Source organism: Trifolium pratense, linkage group LG7 (assembly GCF_020283565.1).
Source record: "Trifolium pratense cultivar HEN17-A07 linkage group LG7, ARS_RC_1.1, whole genome shotgun sequence".
Taxonomy (NCBI): domain Eukaryota; kingdom Viridiplantae; phylum Streptophyta; class Magnoliopsida; order Fabales; family Fabaceae; genus Trifolium; species Trifolium pratense.
Genome location: NC_060065.1, coordinates 13,711,842 through 13,728,457, shown reverse-complemented (window position 1 = coordinate 13,728,457; position 16,616 = coordinate 13,711,842). Strand labels below are relative to the sequence as shown.

Here is a 16,616-nt window from a genome sequence, read left to right as displayed (position 1 = left end):
GTATTTGGAATGGATTCATTATTATGACAAATTCCATGCATTTAACTGCCATATTTGTAGCACCAACACCTGGTGGTCGAATGCGTATCCCGACTCAGATTCATGTGATTACATTCTATTAATTCATTTTCTCAAATTATTACCAGTGTTAGGTGTCTATGCTCCATAGTCTGTAATCCTTTACCTGGATTTGTCAATTAGTTTGGTCTGTAATCCTTCAAACCATAAGGGATTTAACTCCTCTAAAGGGATTGGTTTTTAAAATGTGAAATTTAAGGTTGATATTTTGACTACCATTGATTTATTTATCAATAATTGATGTTGTTATTCATTTTTATGTGTAATGCGAGTTGCTCACTTTAGAGGAGTCATATTCGAATTTTAGTAGGAAGGCATGGTTCTGGTTTAGTTTGTTATTAAAAAGTTTCACTCAAGCTCAAGGAACAATTTCACCACATAACTATGCGGCTTAATGTTGTATGAGACTAAATGTTGAACTGTAACCATCAAGAAAGTAAGTTCATTGATGATAGAGAAGTAAAAATATTACAAAGGATCATAGGATTAAGAATGAATGAATGACTTACAGAGAAATTTATGGTAATATGAATATCTATGGTGAAAGGATAATAATGTCTCGCCTTTGATGGTTTTATTACTTAGACTATTTACAATAATGAGAGTATTTGTACTAAGGTATCGGGGCGGAGGGTCTACTACAGGATACATATTACCGGTTTTCGAGTATCTTCTTCGATCCTATCAGCTAATAGGTAGTATGTATTCAAATCTTAAAAGGACTTCTGAGGCATCTTATTGGATTTTCTCATTAACTATGTTTAGGGTTCCTAAAGATGGGACTAGCTTTGGGTTGTCTTCAAGTGGAACAGTCAACAATTGCTATCAGAGAAGTTTTCGGCAAATATGAAGATGTGCTTGAACCGGGTTGCCACTGCGTGCCGTGGTGCATGGGTAGACAAATAGCTGGTTACCTTTCTTTGCGTGTACAGCAGCTAGATGTTCGCTGTGAAACCAAGACAAAGGTTTGTTCTTTAAAACTAAACTGCTTAACCAAAATAAAGATCTTCATAACTTACGACTTGTACTGATTTGCTCTCTGCTTATCTGATCTTGATATATTACATCCTACCAGGATAATGTTTTTGTGACAGTGGTTGCATCTGTCCAATATCGAGCACTGGCGGAAAAGGCAGTGGATGCTTTTTACAGACTTACCAATACCAGAGAACAGATCCAAGCTTATGTCTTTGATGGTTTTTATTTATTTGTTGTCTAAGCTCCGATACAAAGTTGGGTTCTTTGAATGCTTCTCATGGAAGAAACTGATAAATTCCTTTTCCTTATTGCAGTTATCCGGGCAACAGTTCCAAAAATGGGATTAGATTCTTCTTTTGAACAGAAGAATGAAATTGCAAAAGCTGTTGAGGAAGAACTTGAAAAGGTATTTCGTTTTCTCCATTGCCGTATCAGGTACTAAGTTGTGAGCATCAATAAATTTTGTTTTTTCATTCTCTGTTCATATGAAAGGCAATGTCTGCTTATGGATATGAGATAGTTCAGACTCTCATTGTGGATATTGAACCAGATGAGCATGTGAAGAAAGCCATGAATGAGATAAATGCTGGTATGCTTTCTACATTGGCACATATTTTCATTTGAGCTAAGAAATATCAAGTTACTATAGTTAACCTGATTAACTAAAAAAAAATTAGACTGTAAACAACTAACTTTATCAGTATGGAATGGATATCCTCTCTTTTAACGGTAACACTCTCAAATGCACAACTTTACTACAGTTGAGAACTATGAAGCACGGACACTCCTCGGATTAGGCATGTCCCGGTGTCGTGAATATGTTGGTGTCCGACACCGACATGACACCAAAACTTATGATTACATTGAATTATGTCATTTTCTCAAATTATTATCGCTGTCGACATGTCAGTTTCCGTGTCGTGTCTGGTGTTCATGTCTGTGTCCGTGCTTCGTAGGTCGAGAAACATCTTTAGTTAAAGTCTTATTTTGAGCAAAACCATGTTTAGGCTTGATATTTTCTTTTCTGTTTTCTTTACCATGTGTTTCAATGGTTGCAAATAGCTGCAAGATTTAGGGCGGCTGCAACTGAGAAAGCTGAAGCAGAGAAGGTTCTGCACATCAAAAGAGCAGAAGGAGATGCAGAATCGAAGTATCTAGCAGGGCTTGGAATAGCTCGTCAGCGTCAAGCCATAGTGGATGGGCTGAGGGACAGTGTTCTAGCATTTGCAGAGAATGTCCCTGGGACATCATCAAAGGATGTCATGGACATGGTTCTTGTGACCCAATACTTCGACACATTGAAGGAGATCGGTGCATCGTCAAAATCCAATTCTGTTTTTGTTCCACATGGACCAGGTGCGGTAAAAGACATCGCTTCACAAGTCAGAGATGGTCTTCTACAAGGGAATGGGGCTGGGCTTTGAAATCTATAATATTGCATCATTAAAACCTTGGAAATTTATATTCTAAACGTCCTAAAGTATCGATTTTGCCTATTACTTTAAAGTTTTAACTAGTTTGGGATGCTTAAATGTCCTTCCATTCACAATGTCTTTATCTGTTCCTGTTGTTTTCATTCTTGAGTTGTGAATAGACAAATATAGCACATTTTTTTTCTTCAGAAATCGTAATAATGGTTTGCATAAGTGCTTCACTTAAGGCTGGTTCTTTTTTATTTGCATAGACATGAAGTACTTCTACTACTGTTAGAATTAATGATTAATGATAGAAGTATTTGAACGAGTTTATTTACAGTTCATTTGAATTGTCTCATATCATAAGTACTTATAAGTGTTTGAAAGATGGAGTTCATTTGAATTGCCCATAAACTATTTTGAGCTTAAAAAGCTCTCGAACATAACTTATGGAAATAATTTGAGCCAAAATTGTTCCTTTTCCTATAAGCTTTGTAACACCGGTTGGTTTTACTATTGAGTTGTGAATACACCCATTCAGTATTACAAAGACGATGATGGCGCTACAATGGCGAGGATGTGGAATGTGGTTCCAAGCACGGTGGTGGCAGTTATGGTGCCTTGTTAGCTGATTGATACAGCGGTGGGATAGGATGTGGAGCAACTTGTGCTGCATAAATCCCTACATTTTTTTCTTGTTTTTCGCATAATTTTCTATCTAATATGGGTGAGAGAGGTGTTGAGAATGATGTATAAGGTTGGTGATGTAGAGCAAGAAACATAAACATGGTTTTTCTTGTTTTTTTTTCTTTCTAGAAGAATTGATGAAGATGGCAACTGTGAGTGGGTTTCAGTTGTTGGGAGATAATTTGAGAAGCTTGGTTTCTTAATTTTGGGACTATATACCACCATCATTTAGGGTTATTTTGGTCCCAAAATTTCATGTGTTCCTACGTTTGCTTATAATTTTCCCCCCAAAAGTTCCTTCAAGTTTTAAAATTTCTTGTGTTCCAAGCTCTCTTTTCATTTTGTTATGATTTTGGCATTTTTGGTATCAAAGGATTTATGGTTTTCTTTTCTTTTGAAGTGTTCTTCTAATCACATTATAGTACAAACTCAAATGTGTACTTATGTGTGCTTCTTGATTATGTTAAAATTGAGGGTAACATTCATTAGGATGCATGAATTCGAACTATACCAGATTGGGTAGCTCATCAATAGTCTTGGGGTTATTATCTCCCTTTTGGTCAAACTCATTAGGTTTTTTGATTTACAATGTTGACAATAAAGCTTGAACCTAAGACCTCATGCATACTACCCCAAATCAATTATGATTAGACCAAACCTAGTGGCTTTGGTCAAACTCATTAGGTGCAATATAGATGAAAAGAGTGTGATGATACTAGAGGGAGGCACGCACATATCCTTTGGTTGGCTAATGATCACATTATCATGCATATTTATAAGGTATATCAGCCTTGGAGGTTGGAGACGTGGAGAGGGATGTTGATCGAACATGTATAGAGCATGTACCTCTTACATACGGTTTTATGCATAGGTGGTATTGTTTCATAACATTTTTATAAATTGTTTCAGAAGGTTCTCCAAAACAAAGTAATTGATATTCATATTGATTAATTGACTAAAAGATTGTAAACGAGTGCATTTGATAATCTTATTTATTTTTTAACTCAGTCTAGACTCTAATCGCTGTTCAACAGAAGAAAAAAAAAGTCTAGACTCTAATCATAAAGCTAAAAAAGTACTAACAATTAGAAAACAATTTTAGCGTCATTTCAAAAACCACAATTTTCAGCTTTAATATTGATAAGTCAAACAAAGAGAGAGCTCCAACCAAATAAAAGCAAATACGTTGCACAATGCATAAATCAAATTTTCGATATATACTCAACATCATTCACATTGCAAGACTCCTTCCATACTCAAACTTACTCAAAGGCGCATCTAAATCAATCAGGTTCAGGTGAATTTGTTTAATAACTACAAATTTGAATATTGTCCTGTGCTTATTGATTTTGCACCCTGAACCAACCAAAACATGAACAAATTAATAGCTCCAAAATGAAGGACAAAAGGTTCATTGGGAAGTTAAACCCTACAACTCAACTTATTGCCTCCACCACCAGATATGCAACCTATCAATCACAACATCATCAAGTCTAAGGCTTCAAGGCCACAGCAAGACCAACCTTTGCACTCTTATCAATAGCTGCAGTATCAACTTCACTAACGAGAGAGAAACGTGCTTTTGGACTCCAGTCATGCTGGATCACAGCACTTGCCCTGCCATAATTGTTCACCCGAGCTTTCAACAAGGTTATGGGGTCAAGAGCATGTTGTGTGCCGATGGTCAGTATATTCTCATTGCTGGAAAAGGTATGTGAAAGCTCCGCCCCAACAGCAGTGTTTGTAAGTGGGCTCACAACATGGTAATACGAGGCATTAAGGGTGTCACCTTTATCATTGCTACATTCATCAACAAAAAGAAAAAACAGAACAAATAAATCAGGAGATCAATTAAAGTACGTAAAAGTACACAACATAAATAACACCGTTAAATCAATCATCACATATAATAATTATATAGCCATTAGAGAACTACTTACAGAGTCAGAGATGCAATAAGGTCAGCATGAGTGACATTCAACCCTGCATTGTACTTGATAAAGTCGCCAGTTGAAGTATCAAAGGAAACATCTGATCCAACAGAAACCAAATTGTTCCCAAGCACACCAGAGAAGTTCACAATGGGACTTGCTGTCAAACCAATGCTAGTACTGATCCCAGCATAATCATGCTGGTACTGTAGTTCCACCTATTAAACGCCATAGAGAGATAGAGTATTCAATCATAACTCAGGAAGTATCCACAATTCAATACTATTGGCATTAAGCGGATATAATTTAACACGATAAAAATAAATGAAATACATTACAAGATAGAACAAAGGAAAATGCTTGTTACCTTGCCAGATTTTTGATCTGGAAAAATGAAGCTAAAAATTGTCTTGAGTCCAGGTGCAGGTTCATCCACAGTAATGGTTGTGAGTAGCTGAAGAGTATTCAGTCAGACATAAGACACATACTATGAGTTCAAACTAGACCTTGTATCAAACTTATGAATACAATAGTTAACAAAATGAAGGATGCTCAAATTCTTAATAACAATATCATGGAGGAGGATTACATTGTAGAAATGGCCATGTACAATGACACAAAGGGCCTGCTTCGATTGGCTTATTTTAGACTTTTTGAGAGAAGCTATGAAAACAACTATGATATATTCATAAGATGTTTTAAGCTTATTTTCATAAGCTCTCCAAGATTGCTTAGGAAAACAACTTAAGATGTTTTATGACATATTCATTACCTGTTTTCTGCTTATTATCAAAAAGGTCTCTAAGATAACTATGAAAACAGCTTATACCTACCCTATAAGAAAACAATCTAACTTTATTTTCTCTTTTATTATAGAAATAGTTCATACTAAGTGCATCAAGTTATTATGAATCCATGATAAGCACTTATGCTATGCACTCCAAATTAAACTATTTATCCAAACAGAGCCAAACTAACTATCTACACAGTACATTAAAAATCACAGAACTGAAAAGCAAAAAAGTAAATAAAGAGATAGTACAACAAAAGCAAAGAACCCAGGCAAAAACAATTCCATCATAAGTTTAAAAAACTAAAGAATTACATTAAATCAGAATCAAGCAACTCAAAAGAAAACAATGCTAATAATACTAACTTAACAGTTGCAAAATGGCTTATGATCAAAGTTATCGCAACAAGAAAATTGGACTCACATTTGAGTTAGTGTCAACTTTGACATCAGTGGTGATGTTCTTGTTCCTCAACTTAGTACTGACATCAGCCAAAAATATCTCACCTTTCCTGACTCCAGATGAAGTGATTTCCTGAACAGATAAACCCATTGAAACTATCAAAACACTGAAAACTCACCTCTTACAATAAACCGAATATTAAAAATTTCAAGCTAAATAACAACTATCCCAAACACAGTAAAATCTAAGAACTTCAACTAGTTAACTTAAATAATTTGGAAACAAATTTTTCTGTTTCAGAAAATAAAAAACTTAAATCATTTTCAAATTCATTAAAATTACTTCACAATAGTTTAAGGTTTCATCATCACAGTTAATTTATTTTTCTTCAAAAATGTAAAACATGCAACAAATCATAGGAAATAACGAAAATCACAAAAAAAAAATTACATGATCAAATTTTAACAAAAAAAAGATTAAATAAAAATATAGATGAACTTACAACTCCAGTTGAAGTCTGAGTGGTGATTGTGAACTTGTGGTCATTCTGATAATCTTTGAACAAAAGATCTGAAATTGAAATTCTCAGTGTTAGTTTATCATGGAGAATAATTCATAAAAAAGAAATGAAATTAAAAAAAAAATAAATAAATAAAGAAGAAAAGAATGAATCGGTGACCTCTAGCTCTCTTGCCGATATCGGAGTAAAGACCTGGACCCTTCACCATGATTTTTTTCTCGAGAAAGTGAAGCGGAAAATGCGAGAAAAGAAGAAAATGTGTGAAAATGGTGTGTGCTATTGAAAAAGACAAACCCTAATATTATGGAGGGAGAGGATGAACTGTAGCCGTAAGATGGGAAGATGAAATAGTGACCGTTGATTTAGAAGACGAGGGAGTGATGCCTTGAGAATCGGGACAAGAGTTGAGTTGGTGGAATATTCGCCCTTCGATTTTGATTCTCTTTCTTTCATAGCCACCGATGAGTTGTTCGTGTACGTGTAAACTAATGGCACATGCATTATTTTCTTTTTCTCTTAAATAAAATGTAATTTTTGATTTTTGATTCTCTTATTTTTAAGAGTTTAATTGTTGTGCACCGTCGGTGTAAAAGTTTTTTACACATACATTCAATGACGCGTTGCCACATCACTTAATGAATGTGACACATCATGTGTTTTTAATTACCATACATGATATGTCGTTATATTATTAGACGAATGTGCAAAATAACTTTACACTGACGGTGCATATAAATTAAATTCTATTTGTAATTGAGTTTAAAGATGGTAAACGGACATTGCAATAAAAATTTACACAGACATCTAATGAAAAATTACCTCCCTTTCATGTCATATAAATAGTTTCAAAATAACTATACATGAGTAGGGTAGTGTGGCAGAAAGATAAAACATTATTGGTTGTTTGTGTAACATTGTTTTACTCTATCTGCTTATATCATTTAATCTCTTTAATTTTTGAAGTTTTGATCTCCTATTTTAAAAACCAATATTTTGGCCTCTTTATTTTTATTTTTTTAGTTTTGGTCCCTGTTATCCCATATTTTAGCTCGAGCTAAAATATGTTTTCATCTCTAGTTTCAAAGACATTCATTATTGAAAAGCTTGTTAAAAGGCTTTAAATAGTATCAGACTTTAAATGTCTTCAAGAACAAGAGAGATTATCTCTCTTATCTTCTCATTTAATGAAGGTTAAGGGTAATGTCTTTAAGAACAAGAGAGTTCTAATGGAAAGTATTCTTTGTATTGTCTAATGTGAGTCTACAAGATATGAAGAAATTCTGCCTTTCGAGTAGATGGTTGATTCGATTATAGTTGACGAATCGAAGTGCTTAAAATTGTGGACTTAGAGTATTTTTCATCCTTCAAGTATGATTCGATTTCGACACTTACAACGGTTCGAGGCCTTGGTTCATTTCAAATGCAGAAGGACGCGTGGCAGAGGACGAGTAGTTTAACGTTAAAAGTAGCAGTTACTTAGTTTTTCTATAAATAGGAGTTTGTAAGTCGAAATAAGGGTCACAATTCACTTACACAAATTCTCAAACATTCAAAGTACCCATATTAAAGCGAGAAACGAGTTACTCGAGAAAGATGTATGAATCAGTGAACCACTTTTATTCATTTGCAACTTTTATATTCTAAATGCAATTTTACTTTTCCTAAGTCTTTACTTTCAAAGTATTTACATTTCTGCATTTAAATGGTTCTCTCATTTCGAGTGAACTTTCTCTTTACTTTCATTCAATTTATGTCTCACACTTATGTTTCATAAACTCTATTTTACGAATTAAACACATTGTTATTACAAATTAATAATGTATTTAATGATGAATATTCAAACCTCTTTTAATATAACGCAGGAACAATTGTCCCGAGATTTACTAGTTGATCTCTCAAGTAATTAATTTAAACTAGTGGTTGTTTACCAAAAATTAGTGTAAACAAATTGGCACGCCCAGTGGGACGGGTTGTTTTGTGCAGTTTTATATTCTTAAAAGAAGTTTGTTTTTCTAAGAATCTTTATCGAATACTAAAACAATTGGTATTCAAAGTTGTATGTTTTGATTTTGTATGCATTTGAGGAGTGGTAAATCCTTACCAAATTTAACTAGTGTTAAATCTCGATAAAAAATGGTTCGACCACCCAATAATAATCAAAACAACAATAACAGTGTCCTAAATCCTGAGGGACAGCCAACACAAGCGTCCAATAGCAACGCTACAATCATGGCCAATAGCTCTGGAACATCTGGTTCGAGTGGACCCTCAGTGAGTTTTGGGAATATAGGAGTAACAGTTCCTTCAACGAGTTCGACTCTATCTGGGTCAATATCTTCGTTAGTGTTAAATGTGGGAAATAATCAGCCAGGTACTAACGATTTAAGGAGCCCAATTCGATCATTTGCATTGAATCAATCAGGATTAGGTATGCCAGAATCTCTGATGATGGGCTTACATCATTCTAATTCTAATCCTGAAGGGGCTACCATGCCTTCCCCATCAGCCTCTGTTGTGGGAAATAGGGCTAGAGATATTGCCCAACAAAATTTGACAAATGTAACCATGATGTCTTTTCGACAACAAATGGACGAAAGCAACCATGAAATGGTTATCACCCTAACTTCACAATTAAGAACTATTTTGAATCCTTTAATCAATAATACAAACAACAACTATCAGTTGTTAGCCCACCAGATGGGGCGAATTGCAGATTTCTTTGGCACACCTGCAATGCCTAACCAAAACCTTCAACCCATTCGAAACCAAACGCATGTTCAGAACCAGGGTTTGCCCATTAATGATGAAGTTCCTGTCAATCAAGTGCCACAAGTGGTGCAAGAGGAACCACCAGTCCAAGTGGTGAATTAGGTTCAAGACCCAAGGATAGTTTTGGTTAATAGAAATCAAAATGCTGACGAAGTAGTCAGAAATGTGCAACGAAACAATTTTGCACAACAAGATAACTTGGCAAATTTAGTCGAAACGATATTGACCCAAAATGGTTTCAATGTTGGCTTGCATAGGCCTAACTTCGTTTCCCCTTTGTCTGAGTACGTACTACAGACTGAATTGCCAAGGGGATGGAAGATCCCCAAATTCACAAAGTTTGCTGGGGATACAACTGAATCAACAGTGGAGCATGTTGCAAGATTTTTTACTGAAGCATGAAATTTGGCAGATAATAAAAATTTAAGATTGAAATATTTCCCAAATTCCCTCACAAAAAATGCTTTCACTTGGTTCACAACGCTTCCCCCACATTCGATTCATCATTGGGCTCAACTAGAAAGTAAATTAGGGTTTTTATAAGTAGTTGGGCTTGTTTTATTTTTTAATAGATGTGGGCTGCCAATAATATATATTGGTTTGGTTCGGTTTATTCATCGGTTCTTAAAATTGGAACCGAGAACCGAAATCGATTTGGTTCAGTTTTTTATCTGAACCCTAAAAATCAATTTTTTTCGGTTTGGATCATCAGTTCAATTGGATTTTTCTGATCCGCTTACACCCCTACAAGAGAGTGTCACGGCTGTGACAGAGAAGACAAAAAGGAAAATGTGCAAATTTCTTATCTTATGTTGGCCTAGACTGGTCACGGCCTGTGCAAGGTTGTGCACGGATGTGACAATTAAAAATCAGTCAAAAACCTCAAAAACAACCTCCCATCAAGCCTCAAACACCCACCCAAACTACTATGGCGCCGTCTACGGTGCGCATGCATCATCAGCTGCGCACGGTACGCATGACAAAAAAACCGGATCTTGGGCGAATATTCCCGTGACACATATTAAATAATAATTGTCGTAATTCATTTACCCGAGGGAGAATGTTGGTATTTCACATGGGTCGTCTTCTTCATCGTTTTTCTGTTTGTGTTTTCATCCACCCATGGCCATGATCAAATCGAAGAATCATTGAAGGAATAAAATTGACATAATTTCTGTTTGTGTTTTCATCCACCCATGGCTTGGTTGAAAGTTGCAGAAATTGGCTGCAAGAATGTTGCTGAGATTGCATTTGGGAACTGCAAGAATGTTGATGTGATTGGATTTGGGAACTGCAAGAATGTTGCAGATCTTGTTAACGACAAGAACAAAGTGATAGTAGTGACAATGATGTTATTTTTGAGTTGGAGTTATTCAATGTATCAAGTTCAATGTATCAATTGAATTTGAATATGAAATAGAAATGGTTTTTTTGAGACGATTGAAACACAATTTTTTAAGAAAAAAGCGAATATGCAGGTAATTTTTTGAGATTTTCTGCAAAATTGTCTCATTTTCCTCTCAGGTTACTTGATAGCTTAGCCAAGTGCAGCATGAATACACCAATTGTTTAGAATCTTTTAATAAATTAGATGGATTTTTGATAAACACAGAATACAATGGTGTTACAATATTTTTAGAAGCTGCTCTGCTATGGTTGTCTTATAAACACAAGCTTTGATCCATGCTTGTCAAGTATAACATACATTAAGCATCACCTTCACAGATTGTTGACATAAAAGTTGGACAAATTGACATAACACTTGATCATAGTATTTGACAAAATAAGGACACGAAAGTACTACAAATGTAGCATTCAAAACAAACATATCAGTGGTAAGCATCCAAATGATAAATTGTTTAACCAACAGATGCACTAACTAGTTCAATACAATCAAAATAACGCAACAATGGTACAACTACTCAACTAAAACATCAATATTAACTAAAACATCAATATTACATTATCAGGGTAACTTTCTCATGGCCATTTTCTCATTGCTGCTAAACATATTCCAACTCTTGGATCATAAAACTGTTGTTGAGTCAAATCATGAATCTCTCGAGTTAAATCGGCACCTCGTTCGTCGACATCATCCGTATTAATTTCACCATCTCCTTCTTCAATGTCATCGATGGTAATTGGATTGTCTTTCAATGTCCCCGGTGCACCAAGTTTTAGCTTCGGACCGGAATAGAATGTCCTGCCGCTCCTTCTCAGCTTTGTGAAATCAAGTTTTTTGACCGGTTTTTTAGATTTCGAACCTTTTGAAGATGCCGTGGCTTTTACCTTAGATGGAGATTTCAAGTTTGATGTTTCGACGTCATCAATCTGAATTTCAACATGTGGTTGAGGTTCAACATGATCCACCGCAACTGGATTGTCTCGGCAAAGCCTGCCGCTCCTCCTCAGCTGGCTGCAATCAACATTTTTCTTTTTTATGCGACATTTCGAAGCCGTTGCAGAAGGACCTTTCAAATTCGACGTGTCAGCGTGATCAATTTGAATCTCAACATGTGGTTCGGGTTCAAGCCGATCCACCGGAAACGGATTGTCTCGGCAAAGCCTTTCGCTCCTCCTCAGCTGGCTGCAATCAACATTTTTCTGTTTTATGCGACATTTCGAAGCCGTTGCAGAAGGACCTTTCAAATTCGACGTGTCGGCATTTACTTGTTGAATTTCAACATCTGGTTCCGGTTCAACCCGATCAACTTGAACTGGATTGCCTCGGCAAATCCTGCCGCTCCTCCTCAGCTGCCTGCAATCAATATTTATCTGTTTTCTGCGAGATTTTGAAGCCGTTGCAGAAGCGGTTGTCGGATTGTGATATTGAGTAGATTCTGATGTAGCAGAATGTGGGATTGTTATTGGTTGTGTAATCCTTGCTTTTTTGTTCACACGATGTACTCCGACATTCACTGGTGTAGAGGTAGTGGTTTGGATTGGTGCAGCTGCAGTTGTTTCAACTTGTGCAGATGAAGTGCTTTGATCTGCTGCAGTAGAAGTGTTTTGTAATGAAGCATGTGCACCTCCCTCTTCAGATGCTTTCCTCTATAATAAAAAAGGTTTAAGTTAACAAAAAAAAAAAGTTTAAAAACAATAACAACACAAACATTTTTATTACCTTCCCTGGTGGAGCTAGCGGGTCTTTTGTAGTATTTCTGCAACCTTTGGCATTGTGACCTCGTATTCCACAAGCTTTGCATTTATATGTTGAAGGCCTATCAACATAGACTCTGACTTCGTCGGGCACTCTTCGGCTAACCTTTTTTCGCTTCTTTGGTCTCTCTGGACCTATGTTGCAACTTGGTGGTAACATTTCCTCATGTTTTACACGTGGCCATATTTCTTCACCATTGATTGGAGTCACACTAAAACTATAGCATTTCTCATAAGCATCTCTGGAATAATAATAATCTACATAATCTTGAGGTGTCTGCGATCTTCTCGTCATTGCAGCCACAACATGTCTGCATGGAATTCCAACCAGCTCCCAAAAATTGCAGGAACAGGTCCTGTTGGCAAGGTCCACAACAAATGAATTACCTCCCCCAATTTTTTCAACCTCACATTTATCATCATCAGACCATATTGGCAACCATCCCGCACTTAATGCGATTTCTCTGTTCAGCCTCTTCATTGGCATTGGCATGATCCTATTGTTCCAACTACCAAGCCGGAGTTCATATTTAATGCTTGCAATCCTATTCATGATGTATTTTCTTATCCATTCACACATTGTTACTATTGGTTTGTCCGTAGCTACCAACATTGTTGCATCAAAAGCTTCACATATTCTATTCATAACAACATCACATTTAGCATAGAAACTGAAAGCATGCTTACACCATAATTTTGGATCATGTGCACTTAGCCACTCCCATGCTTTTTTGTCCAAAGACTTGAGTTCATTCATTTTCTTCTCCCATTCTTGTTGGTAGGTTGCCTTGGCTGCTCCCATTATCAAATCCCTGATTACTTCACCTCCTTTAAACCTCTTTTTGAAATTATCGTACAAGGACCTCAAACACAGCCTATGCTCCACTCTGTCGGACATGTCTTCAAAAGCAGGTATTAAACCCTGCAATGATAAACAAACATAATAAATGAGATGCATAACAAAAATCATATCCAATAATAGACAACCCACATCTAATCTTACTTGCTGTTGATCAGAAATAAATACCAATCTCCTGTCAGCTCCAATATCTTCTAGTAGTAAGGTTACAAACCATCTCCAGGATTCTTGTGTTTCATTTTCAACAACCGCAAATGCTAATGGATAATATTGATCATTAGCATCTCTTCCAGCTGCAATCAGAAGGTGTCCGCCAAACTTTGTTTTCAAATTACATCCTTCCAGACCAATAAAAGGTCTGCAGCTAGCCATAAACCCTTTCTTGCATCCGTCAAAGCTAAAATAAAAGCTTCCAAATCTAGGTTTGATGGTAGGGGCTATCCTCTGAACACTTATTTCTGCTGTGTTACCTTTAGAATGCTTCTTAAGTTCAGCTGCATACCTCCATAACAGTGTGTACTGTTTTGCACCATTTTCTTCAACAATCTCACTTGCTCTTGCTTTTGCTCTCAATGCCCTTTTATATGATACTCCAACATCTAGGTTCATCCACATGTCACTCATTATGTCTGAAACTTCAACAATTTCATTAGACATTAATTTATCCGCCACCTTTTTAGCTACCCACCCAGAGTATGCTGATCTATTGTTTATTACCTCTTTACATGTGTGCTCTCCTTTCCAAGTCTTAATAACGTAAGTGTGTTTGTCGTCTACTCTACTGCACATTGCTGTGAACCCACACCGTTCTCTACATACAATCCTACTTCTTGTACTATCGGATTTTGCAACGAAAATTTCCCGCTTATTATATATTGACCAATCTCTTACTGCTTCCCTGAACTCAGCAAGCGAGTTAAACTCCATTCCACGCTTGAACTGAAAATCCTTGTTCAGCTCCTCCTTCCTAAACTTTGGATTGCTGTTACCTTTTTCCTTACCACATTCCTCTGGGTCACTGCTATTTAATTCATCACTGACATATCCACAATCAAAAGTGGGTCTCGAGTAATCTTTTTTTGTCTTTTTCGCTGCTTCCATATTATCCGTATATGACTTTCCCTCGATATCAGCTCTGTTTGACCCATTAATAGTTGCATCAGACGGTAAACTAAACTCTCCAAAACCACCCAGTGTTCTCTCATCTTCACTGTCATCAAATGGTATACCTTTGTCCTCATGTTCACTGTTATAGTCATCAACACTACTATAATCCTCAGATTCCACCATCACACCCTTTCCCTTATCATTTTGATTGTTAGCCACCACATCAACATCTACACCATCATCAGAAGCATCCAATTCCTCAGCATTTACATATTTCGGTATAGTAACAAAGCTACTAAGATCATCTAGTTCCACACCATGCTCAACATACATATTAACTATACCTTGGTTCTTGATAGCATAATTGCGAACCTCATTGGCATCCTTGTCGACCCTTAACATTTTATAACTACCTTTTTCTCCGCGCTTCCACCACAACCTATACCTTCCAATGTATGCCTCTTTTTTAATAATATCTTCCACATGGCTGACAGCGTCCAAGTAACTCCATTTATGTGTATCAGTTATTTGTACCTCCTTTGTTTTCCCATCCTTGTACAGTATATCCCACTCTCTAACAAACAATCCCCCGTGGTTTAAAACAACAGTAAAAGTCATAGCAATATGTGTGCCTACAGAACAAAATCATAAACAAATGCTATTACTGCCTTTACCCTAAAAGAAAACGCATAATTGCAAAGTATCAAACACGATATGAGACAGATCCCACCACACCAAAATAAAAGTGAGTTACATTACTTACCTTCGTTGTTCAACTTAATGCAGTATGGAAGCAATGCAACAGTCAATCGAACTCAGCCGTGGGGTGCGTCACAACAAGATTATTATAATGACAGCGATTGATCCCAATGAAAGATCCAAATTTACGAAGAAATCGAAAAAGATTAGGAAATTAAGAAAGACAAGCATGCAGATAAACCCTAAATGAAGATGGGCGGATGCAACCTCTGAATTGCCCTTCGATCTGCCACAAATGCACCTGACGATTGCAAACTACCAACTTTCCCTTTCGTTTTTTTACCTTTTCCTTAATATGTTATTTTAATTTTAAAGTTTAAAGTTTTAAAGTTATTATATTAAGGGTCTGTTTGGTAAAATTAAAGTGTTTGGTAAAATTATAAGCTATAAGCTACCTTTTCCTTTTTTTTATAGCTTATTGAAATTAAAGTGTTTGGTAAAATTAGCTTTTAAGTGGTTATTAAATATAAAATTACATAATTGATAGTGGGTAGTTTATTTTTTAGAGTGGGTAGTTATTAAATTATAGGGTAAAAATGGAATAAAGTGTAAAAAGCTATAAGCTCAAATGCTACTTGAAATAGCATCTGAAAAAAAGCTATAAGCTAGTACAAAAAGCTTGTTACCAAACACCTCTAATTTTTTGAAACAAGCTTATAAGCTCATATAATAAGCTATAAGCTAGGTTATTTGTGTTACCAAACACACCCTAACTATTTTTTTTTTTAAAGTTATTATATTAACTATTTTAAAAACACTTGTATTTGCACTAGTCCAATGACTTTTATTCGAGAATTTAGCTTGCAACTATATTAATGTAAAACATTATTTAATTAACAATGCATTATTCAAAAATTTGTTATAATACCATTAAAATACAAGTTGAATAATTGCGTTAATCATTTCGTGTAAACTTATTCTAACACATGTTATTTATATAAATTGTTTTATTTTGTTCATATCTATAATCTCTAAGCATATCATCTTTGTGCAATTTTTTAACTAATATTACAAAGGAAAAAAATGAAAAATACACTTTATTAAAAGCTATTCAATAAAAGTCTCAAGTTATTTGTATTTCGTTTTACTTAAATCGGTGTAAAATCAATCGCTATTTTAACCGGACCAATATAGAGTTATCATATGTTATGGCGCATCACC

General features: G+C 35.7%; 2 protein-coding genes across 2 annotated transcripts; one reads left to right on the top strand and one right to left on the bottom strand.

Moving 5' to 3' along the window:
• Positions 1–553: 553 nt before the first annotated feature.
• Positions 554–2,710, top strand: LOC123897408 (hypersensitive-induced response protein 1-like). The gene is made up of 5 exons (XM_045948014.1): positions 554–1,043; positions 1,154–1,274; positions 1,371–1,462; positions 1,549–1,645; positions 2,119–2,710. The coding sequence occupies exons 1-5, from the start codon at positions 855–857 to the stop codon at positions 2,478–2,480; spliced, it is 861 nt and encodes a 286-aa protein (XP_045803970.1). The 5' UTR covers positions 554–854; the 3' UTR covers positions 2,481–2,710.
• Positions 2,711–4,344: 1,634 nt separating this feature from the next.
• Positions 4,345–7,156, bottom strand: LOC123898671 (mitochondrial outer membrane protein porin of 36 kDa-like). The gene is made up of 6 exons (XM_045949684.1): positions 6,962–7,156; positions 6,785–6,852; positions 6,304–6,414; positions 5,457–5,543; positions 5,099–5,307; positions 4,345–4,958 (listed from the first exon to the last, which is right to left on the bottom strand). Exons 1-6 carry the CDS (start codon positions 7,008–7,010, stop codon positions 4,652–4,654), a joined length of 831 nt encoding a protein of 276 aa, XP_045805640.1. The 5' UTR covers positions 7,011–7,156; the 3' UTR covers positions 4,345–4,651.
• Between the last annotated feature and the right edge of the window lie 9,460 nt (positions 7,157–16,616).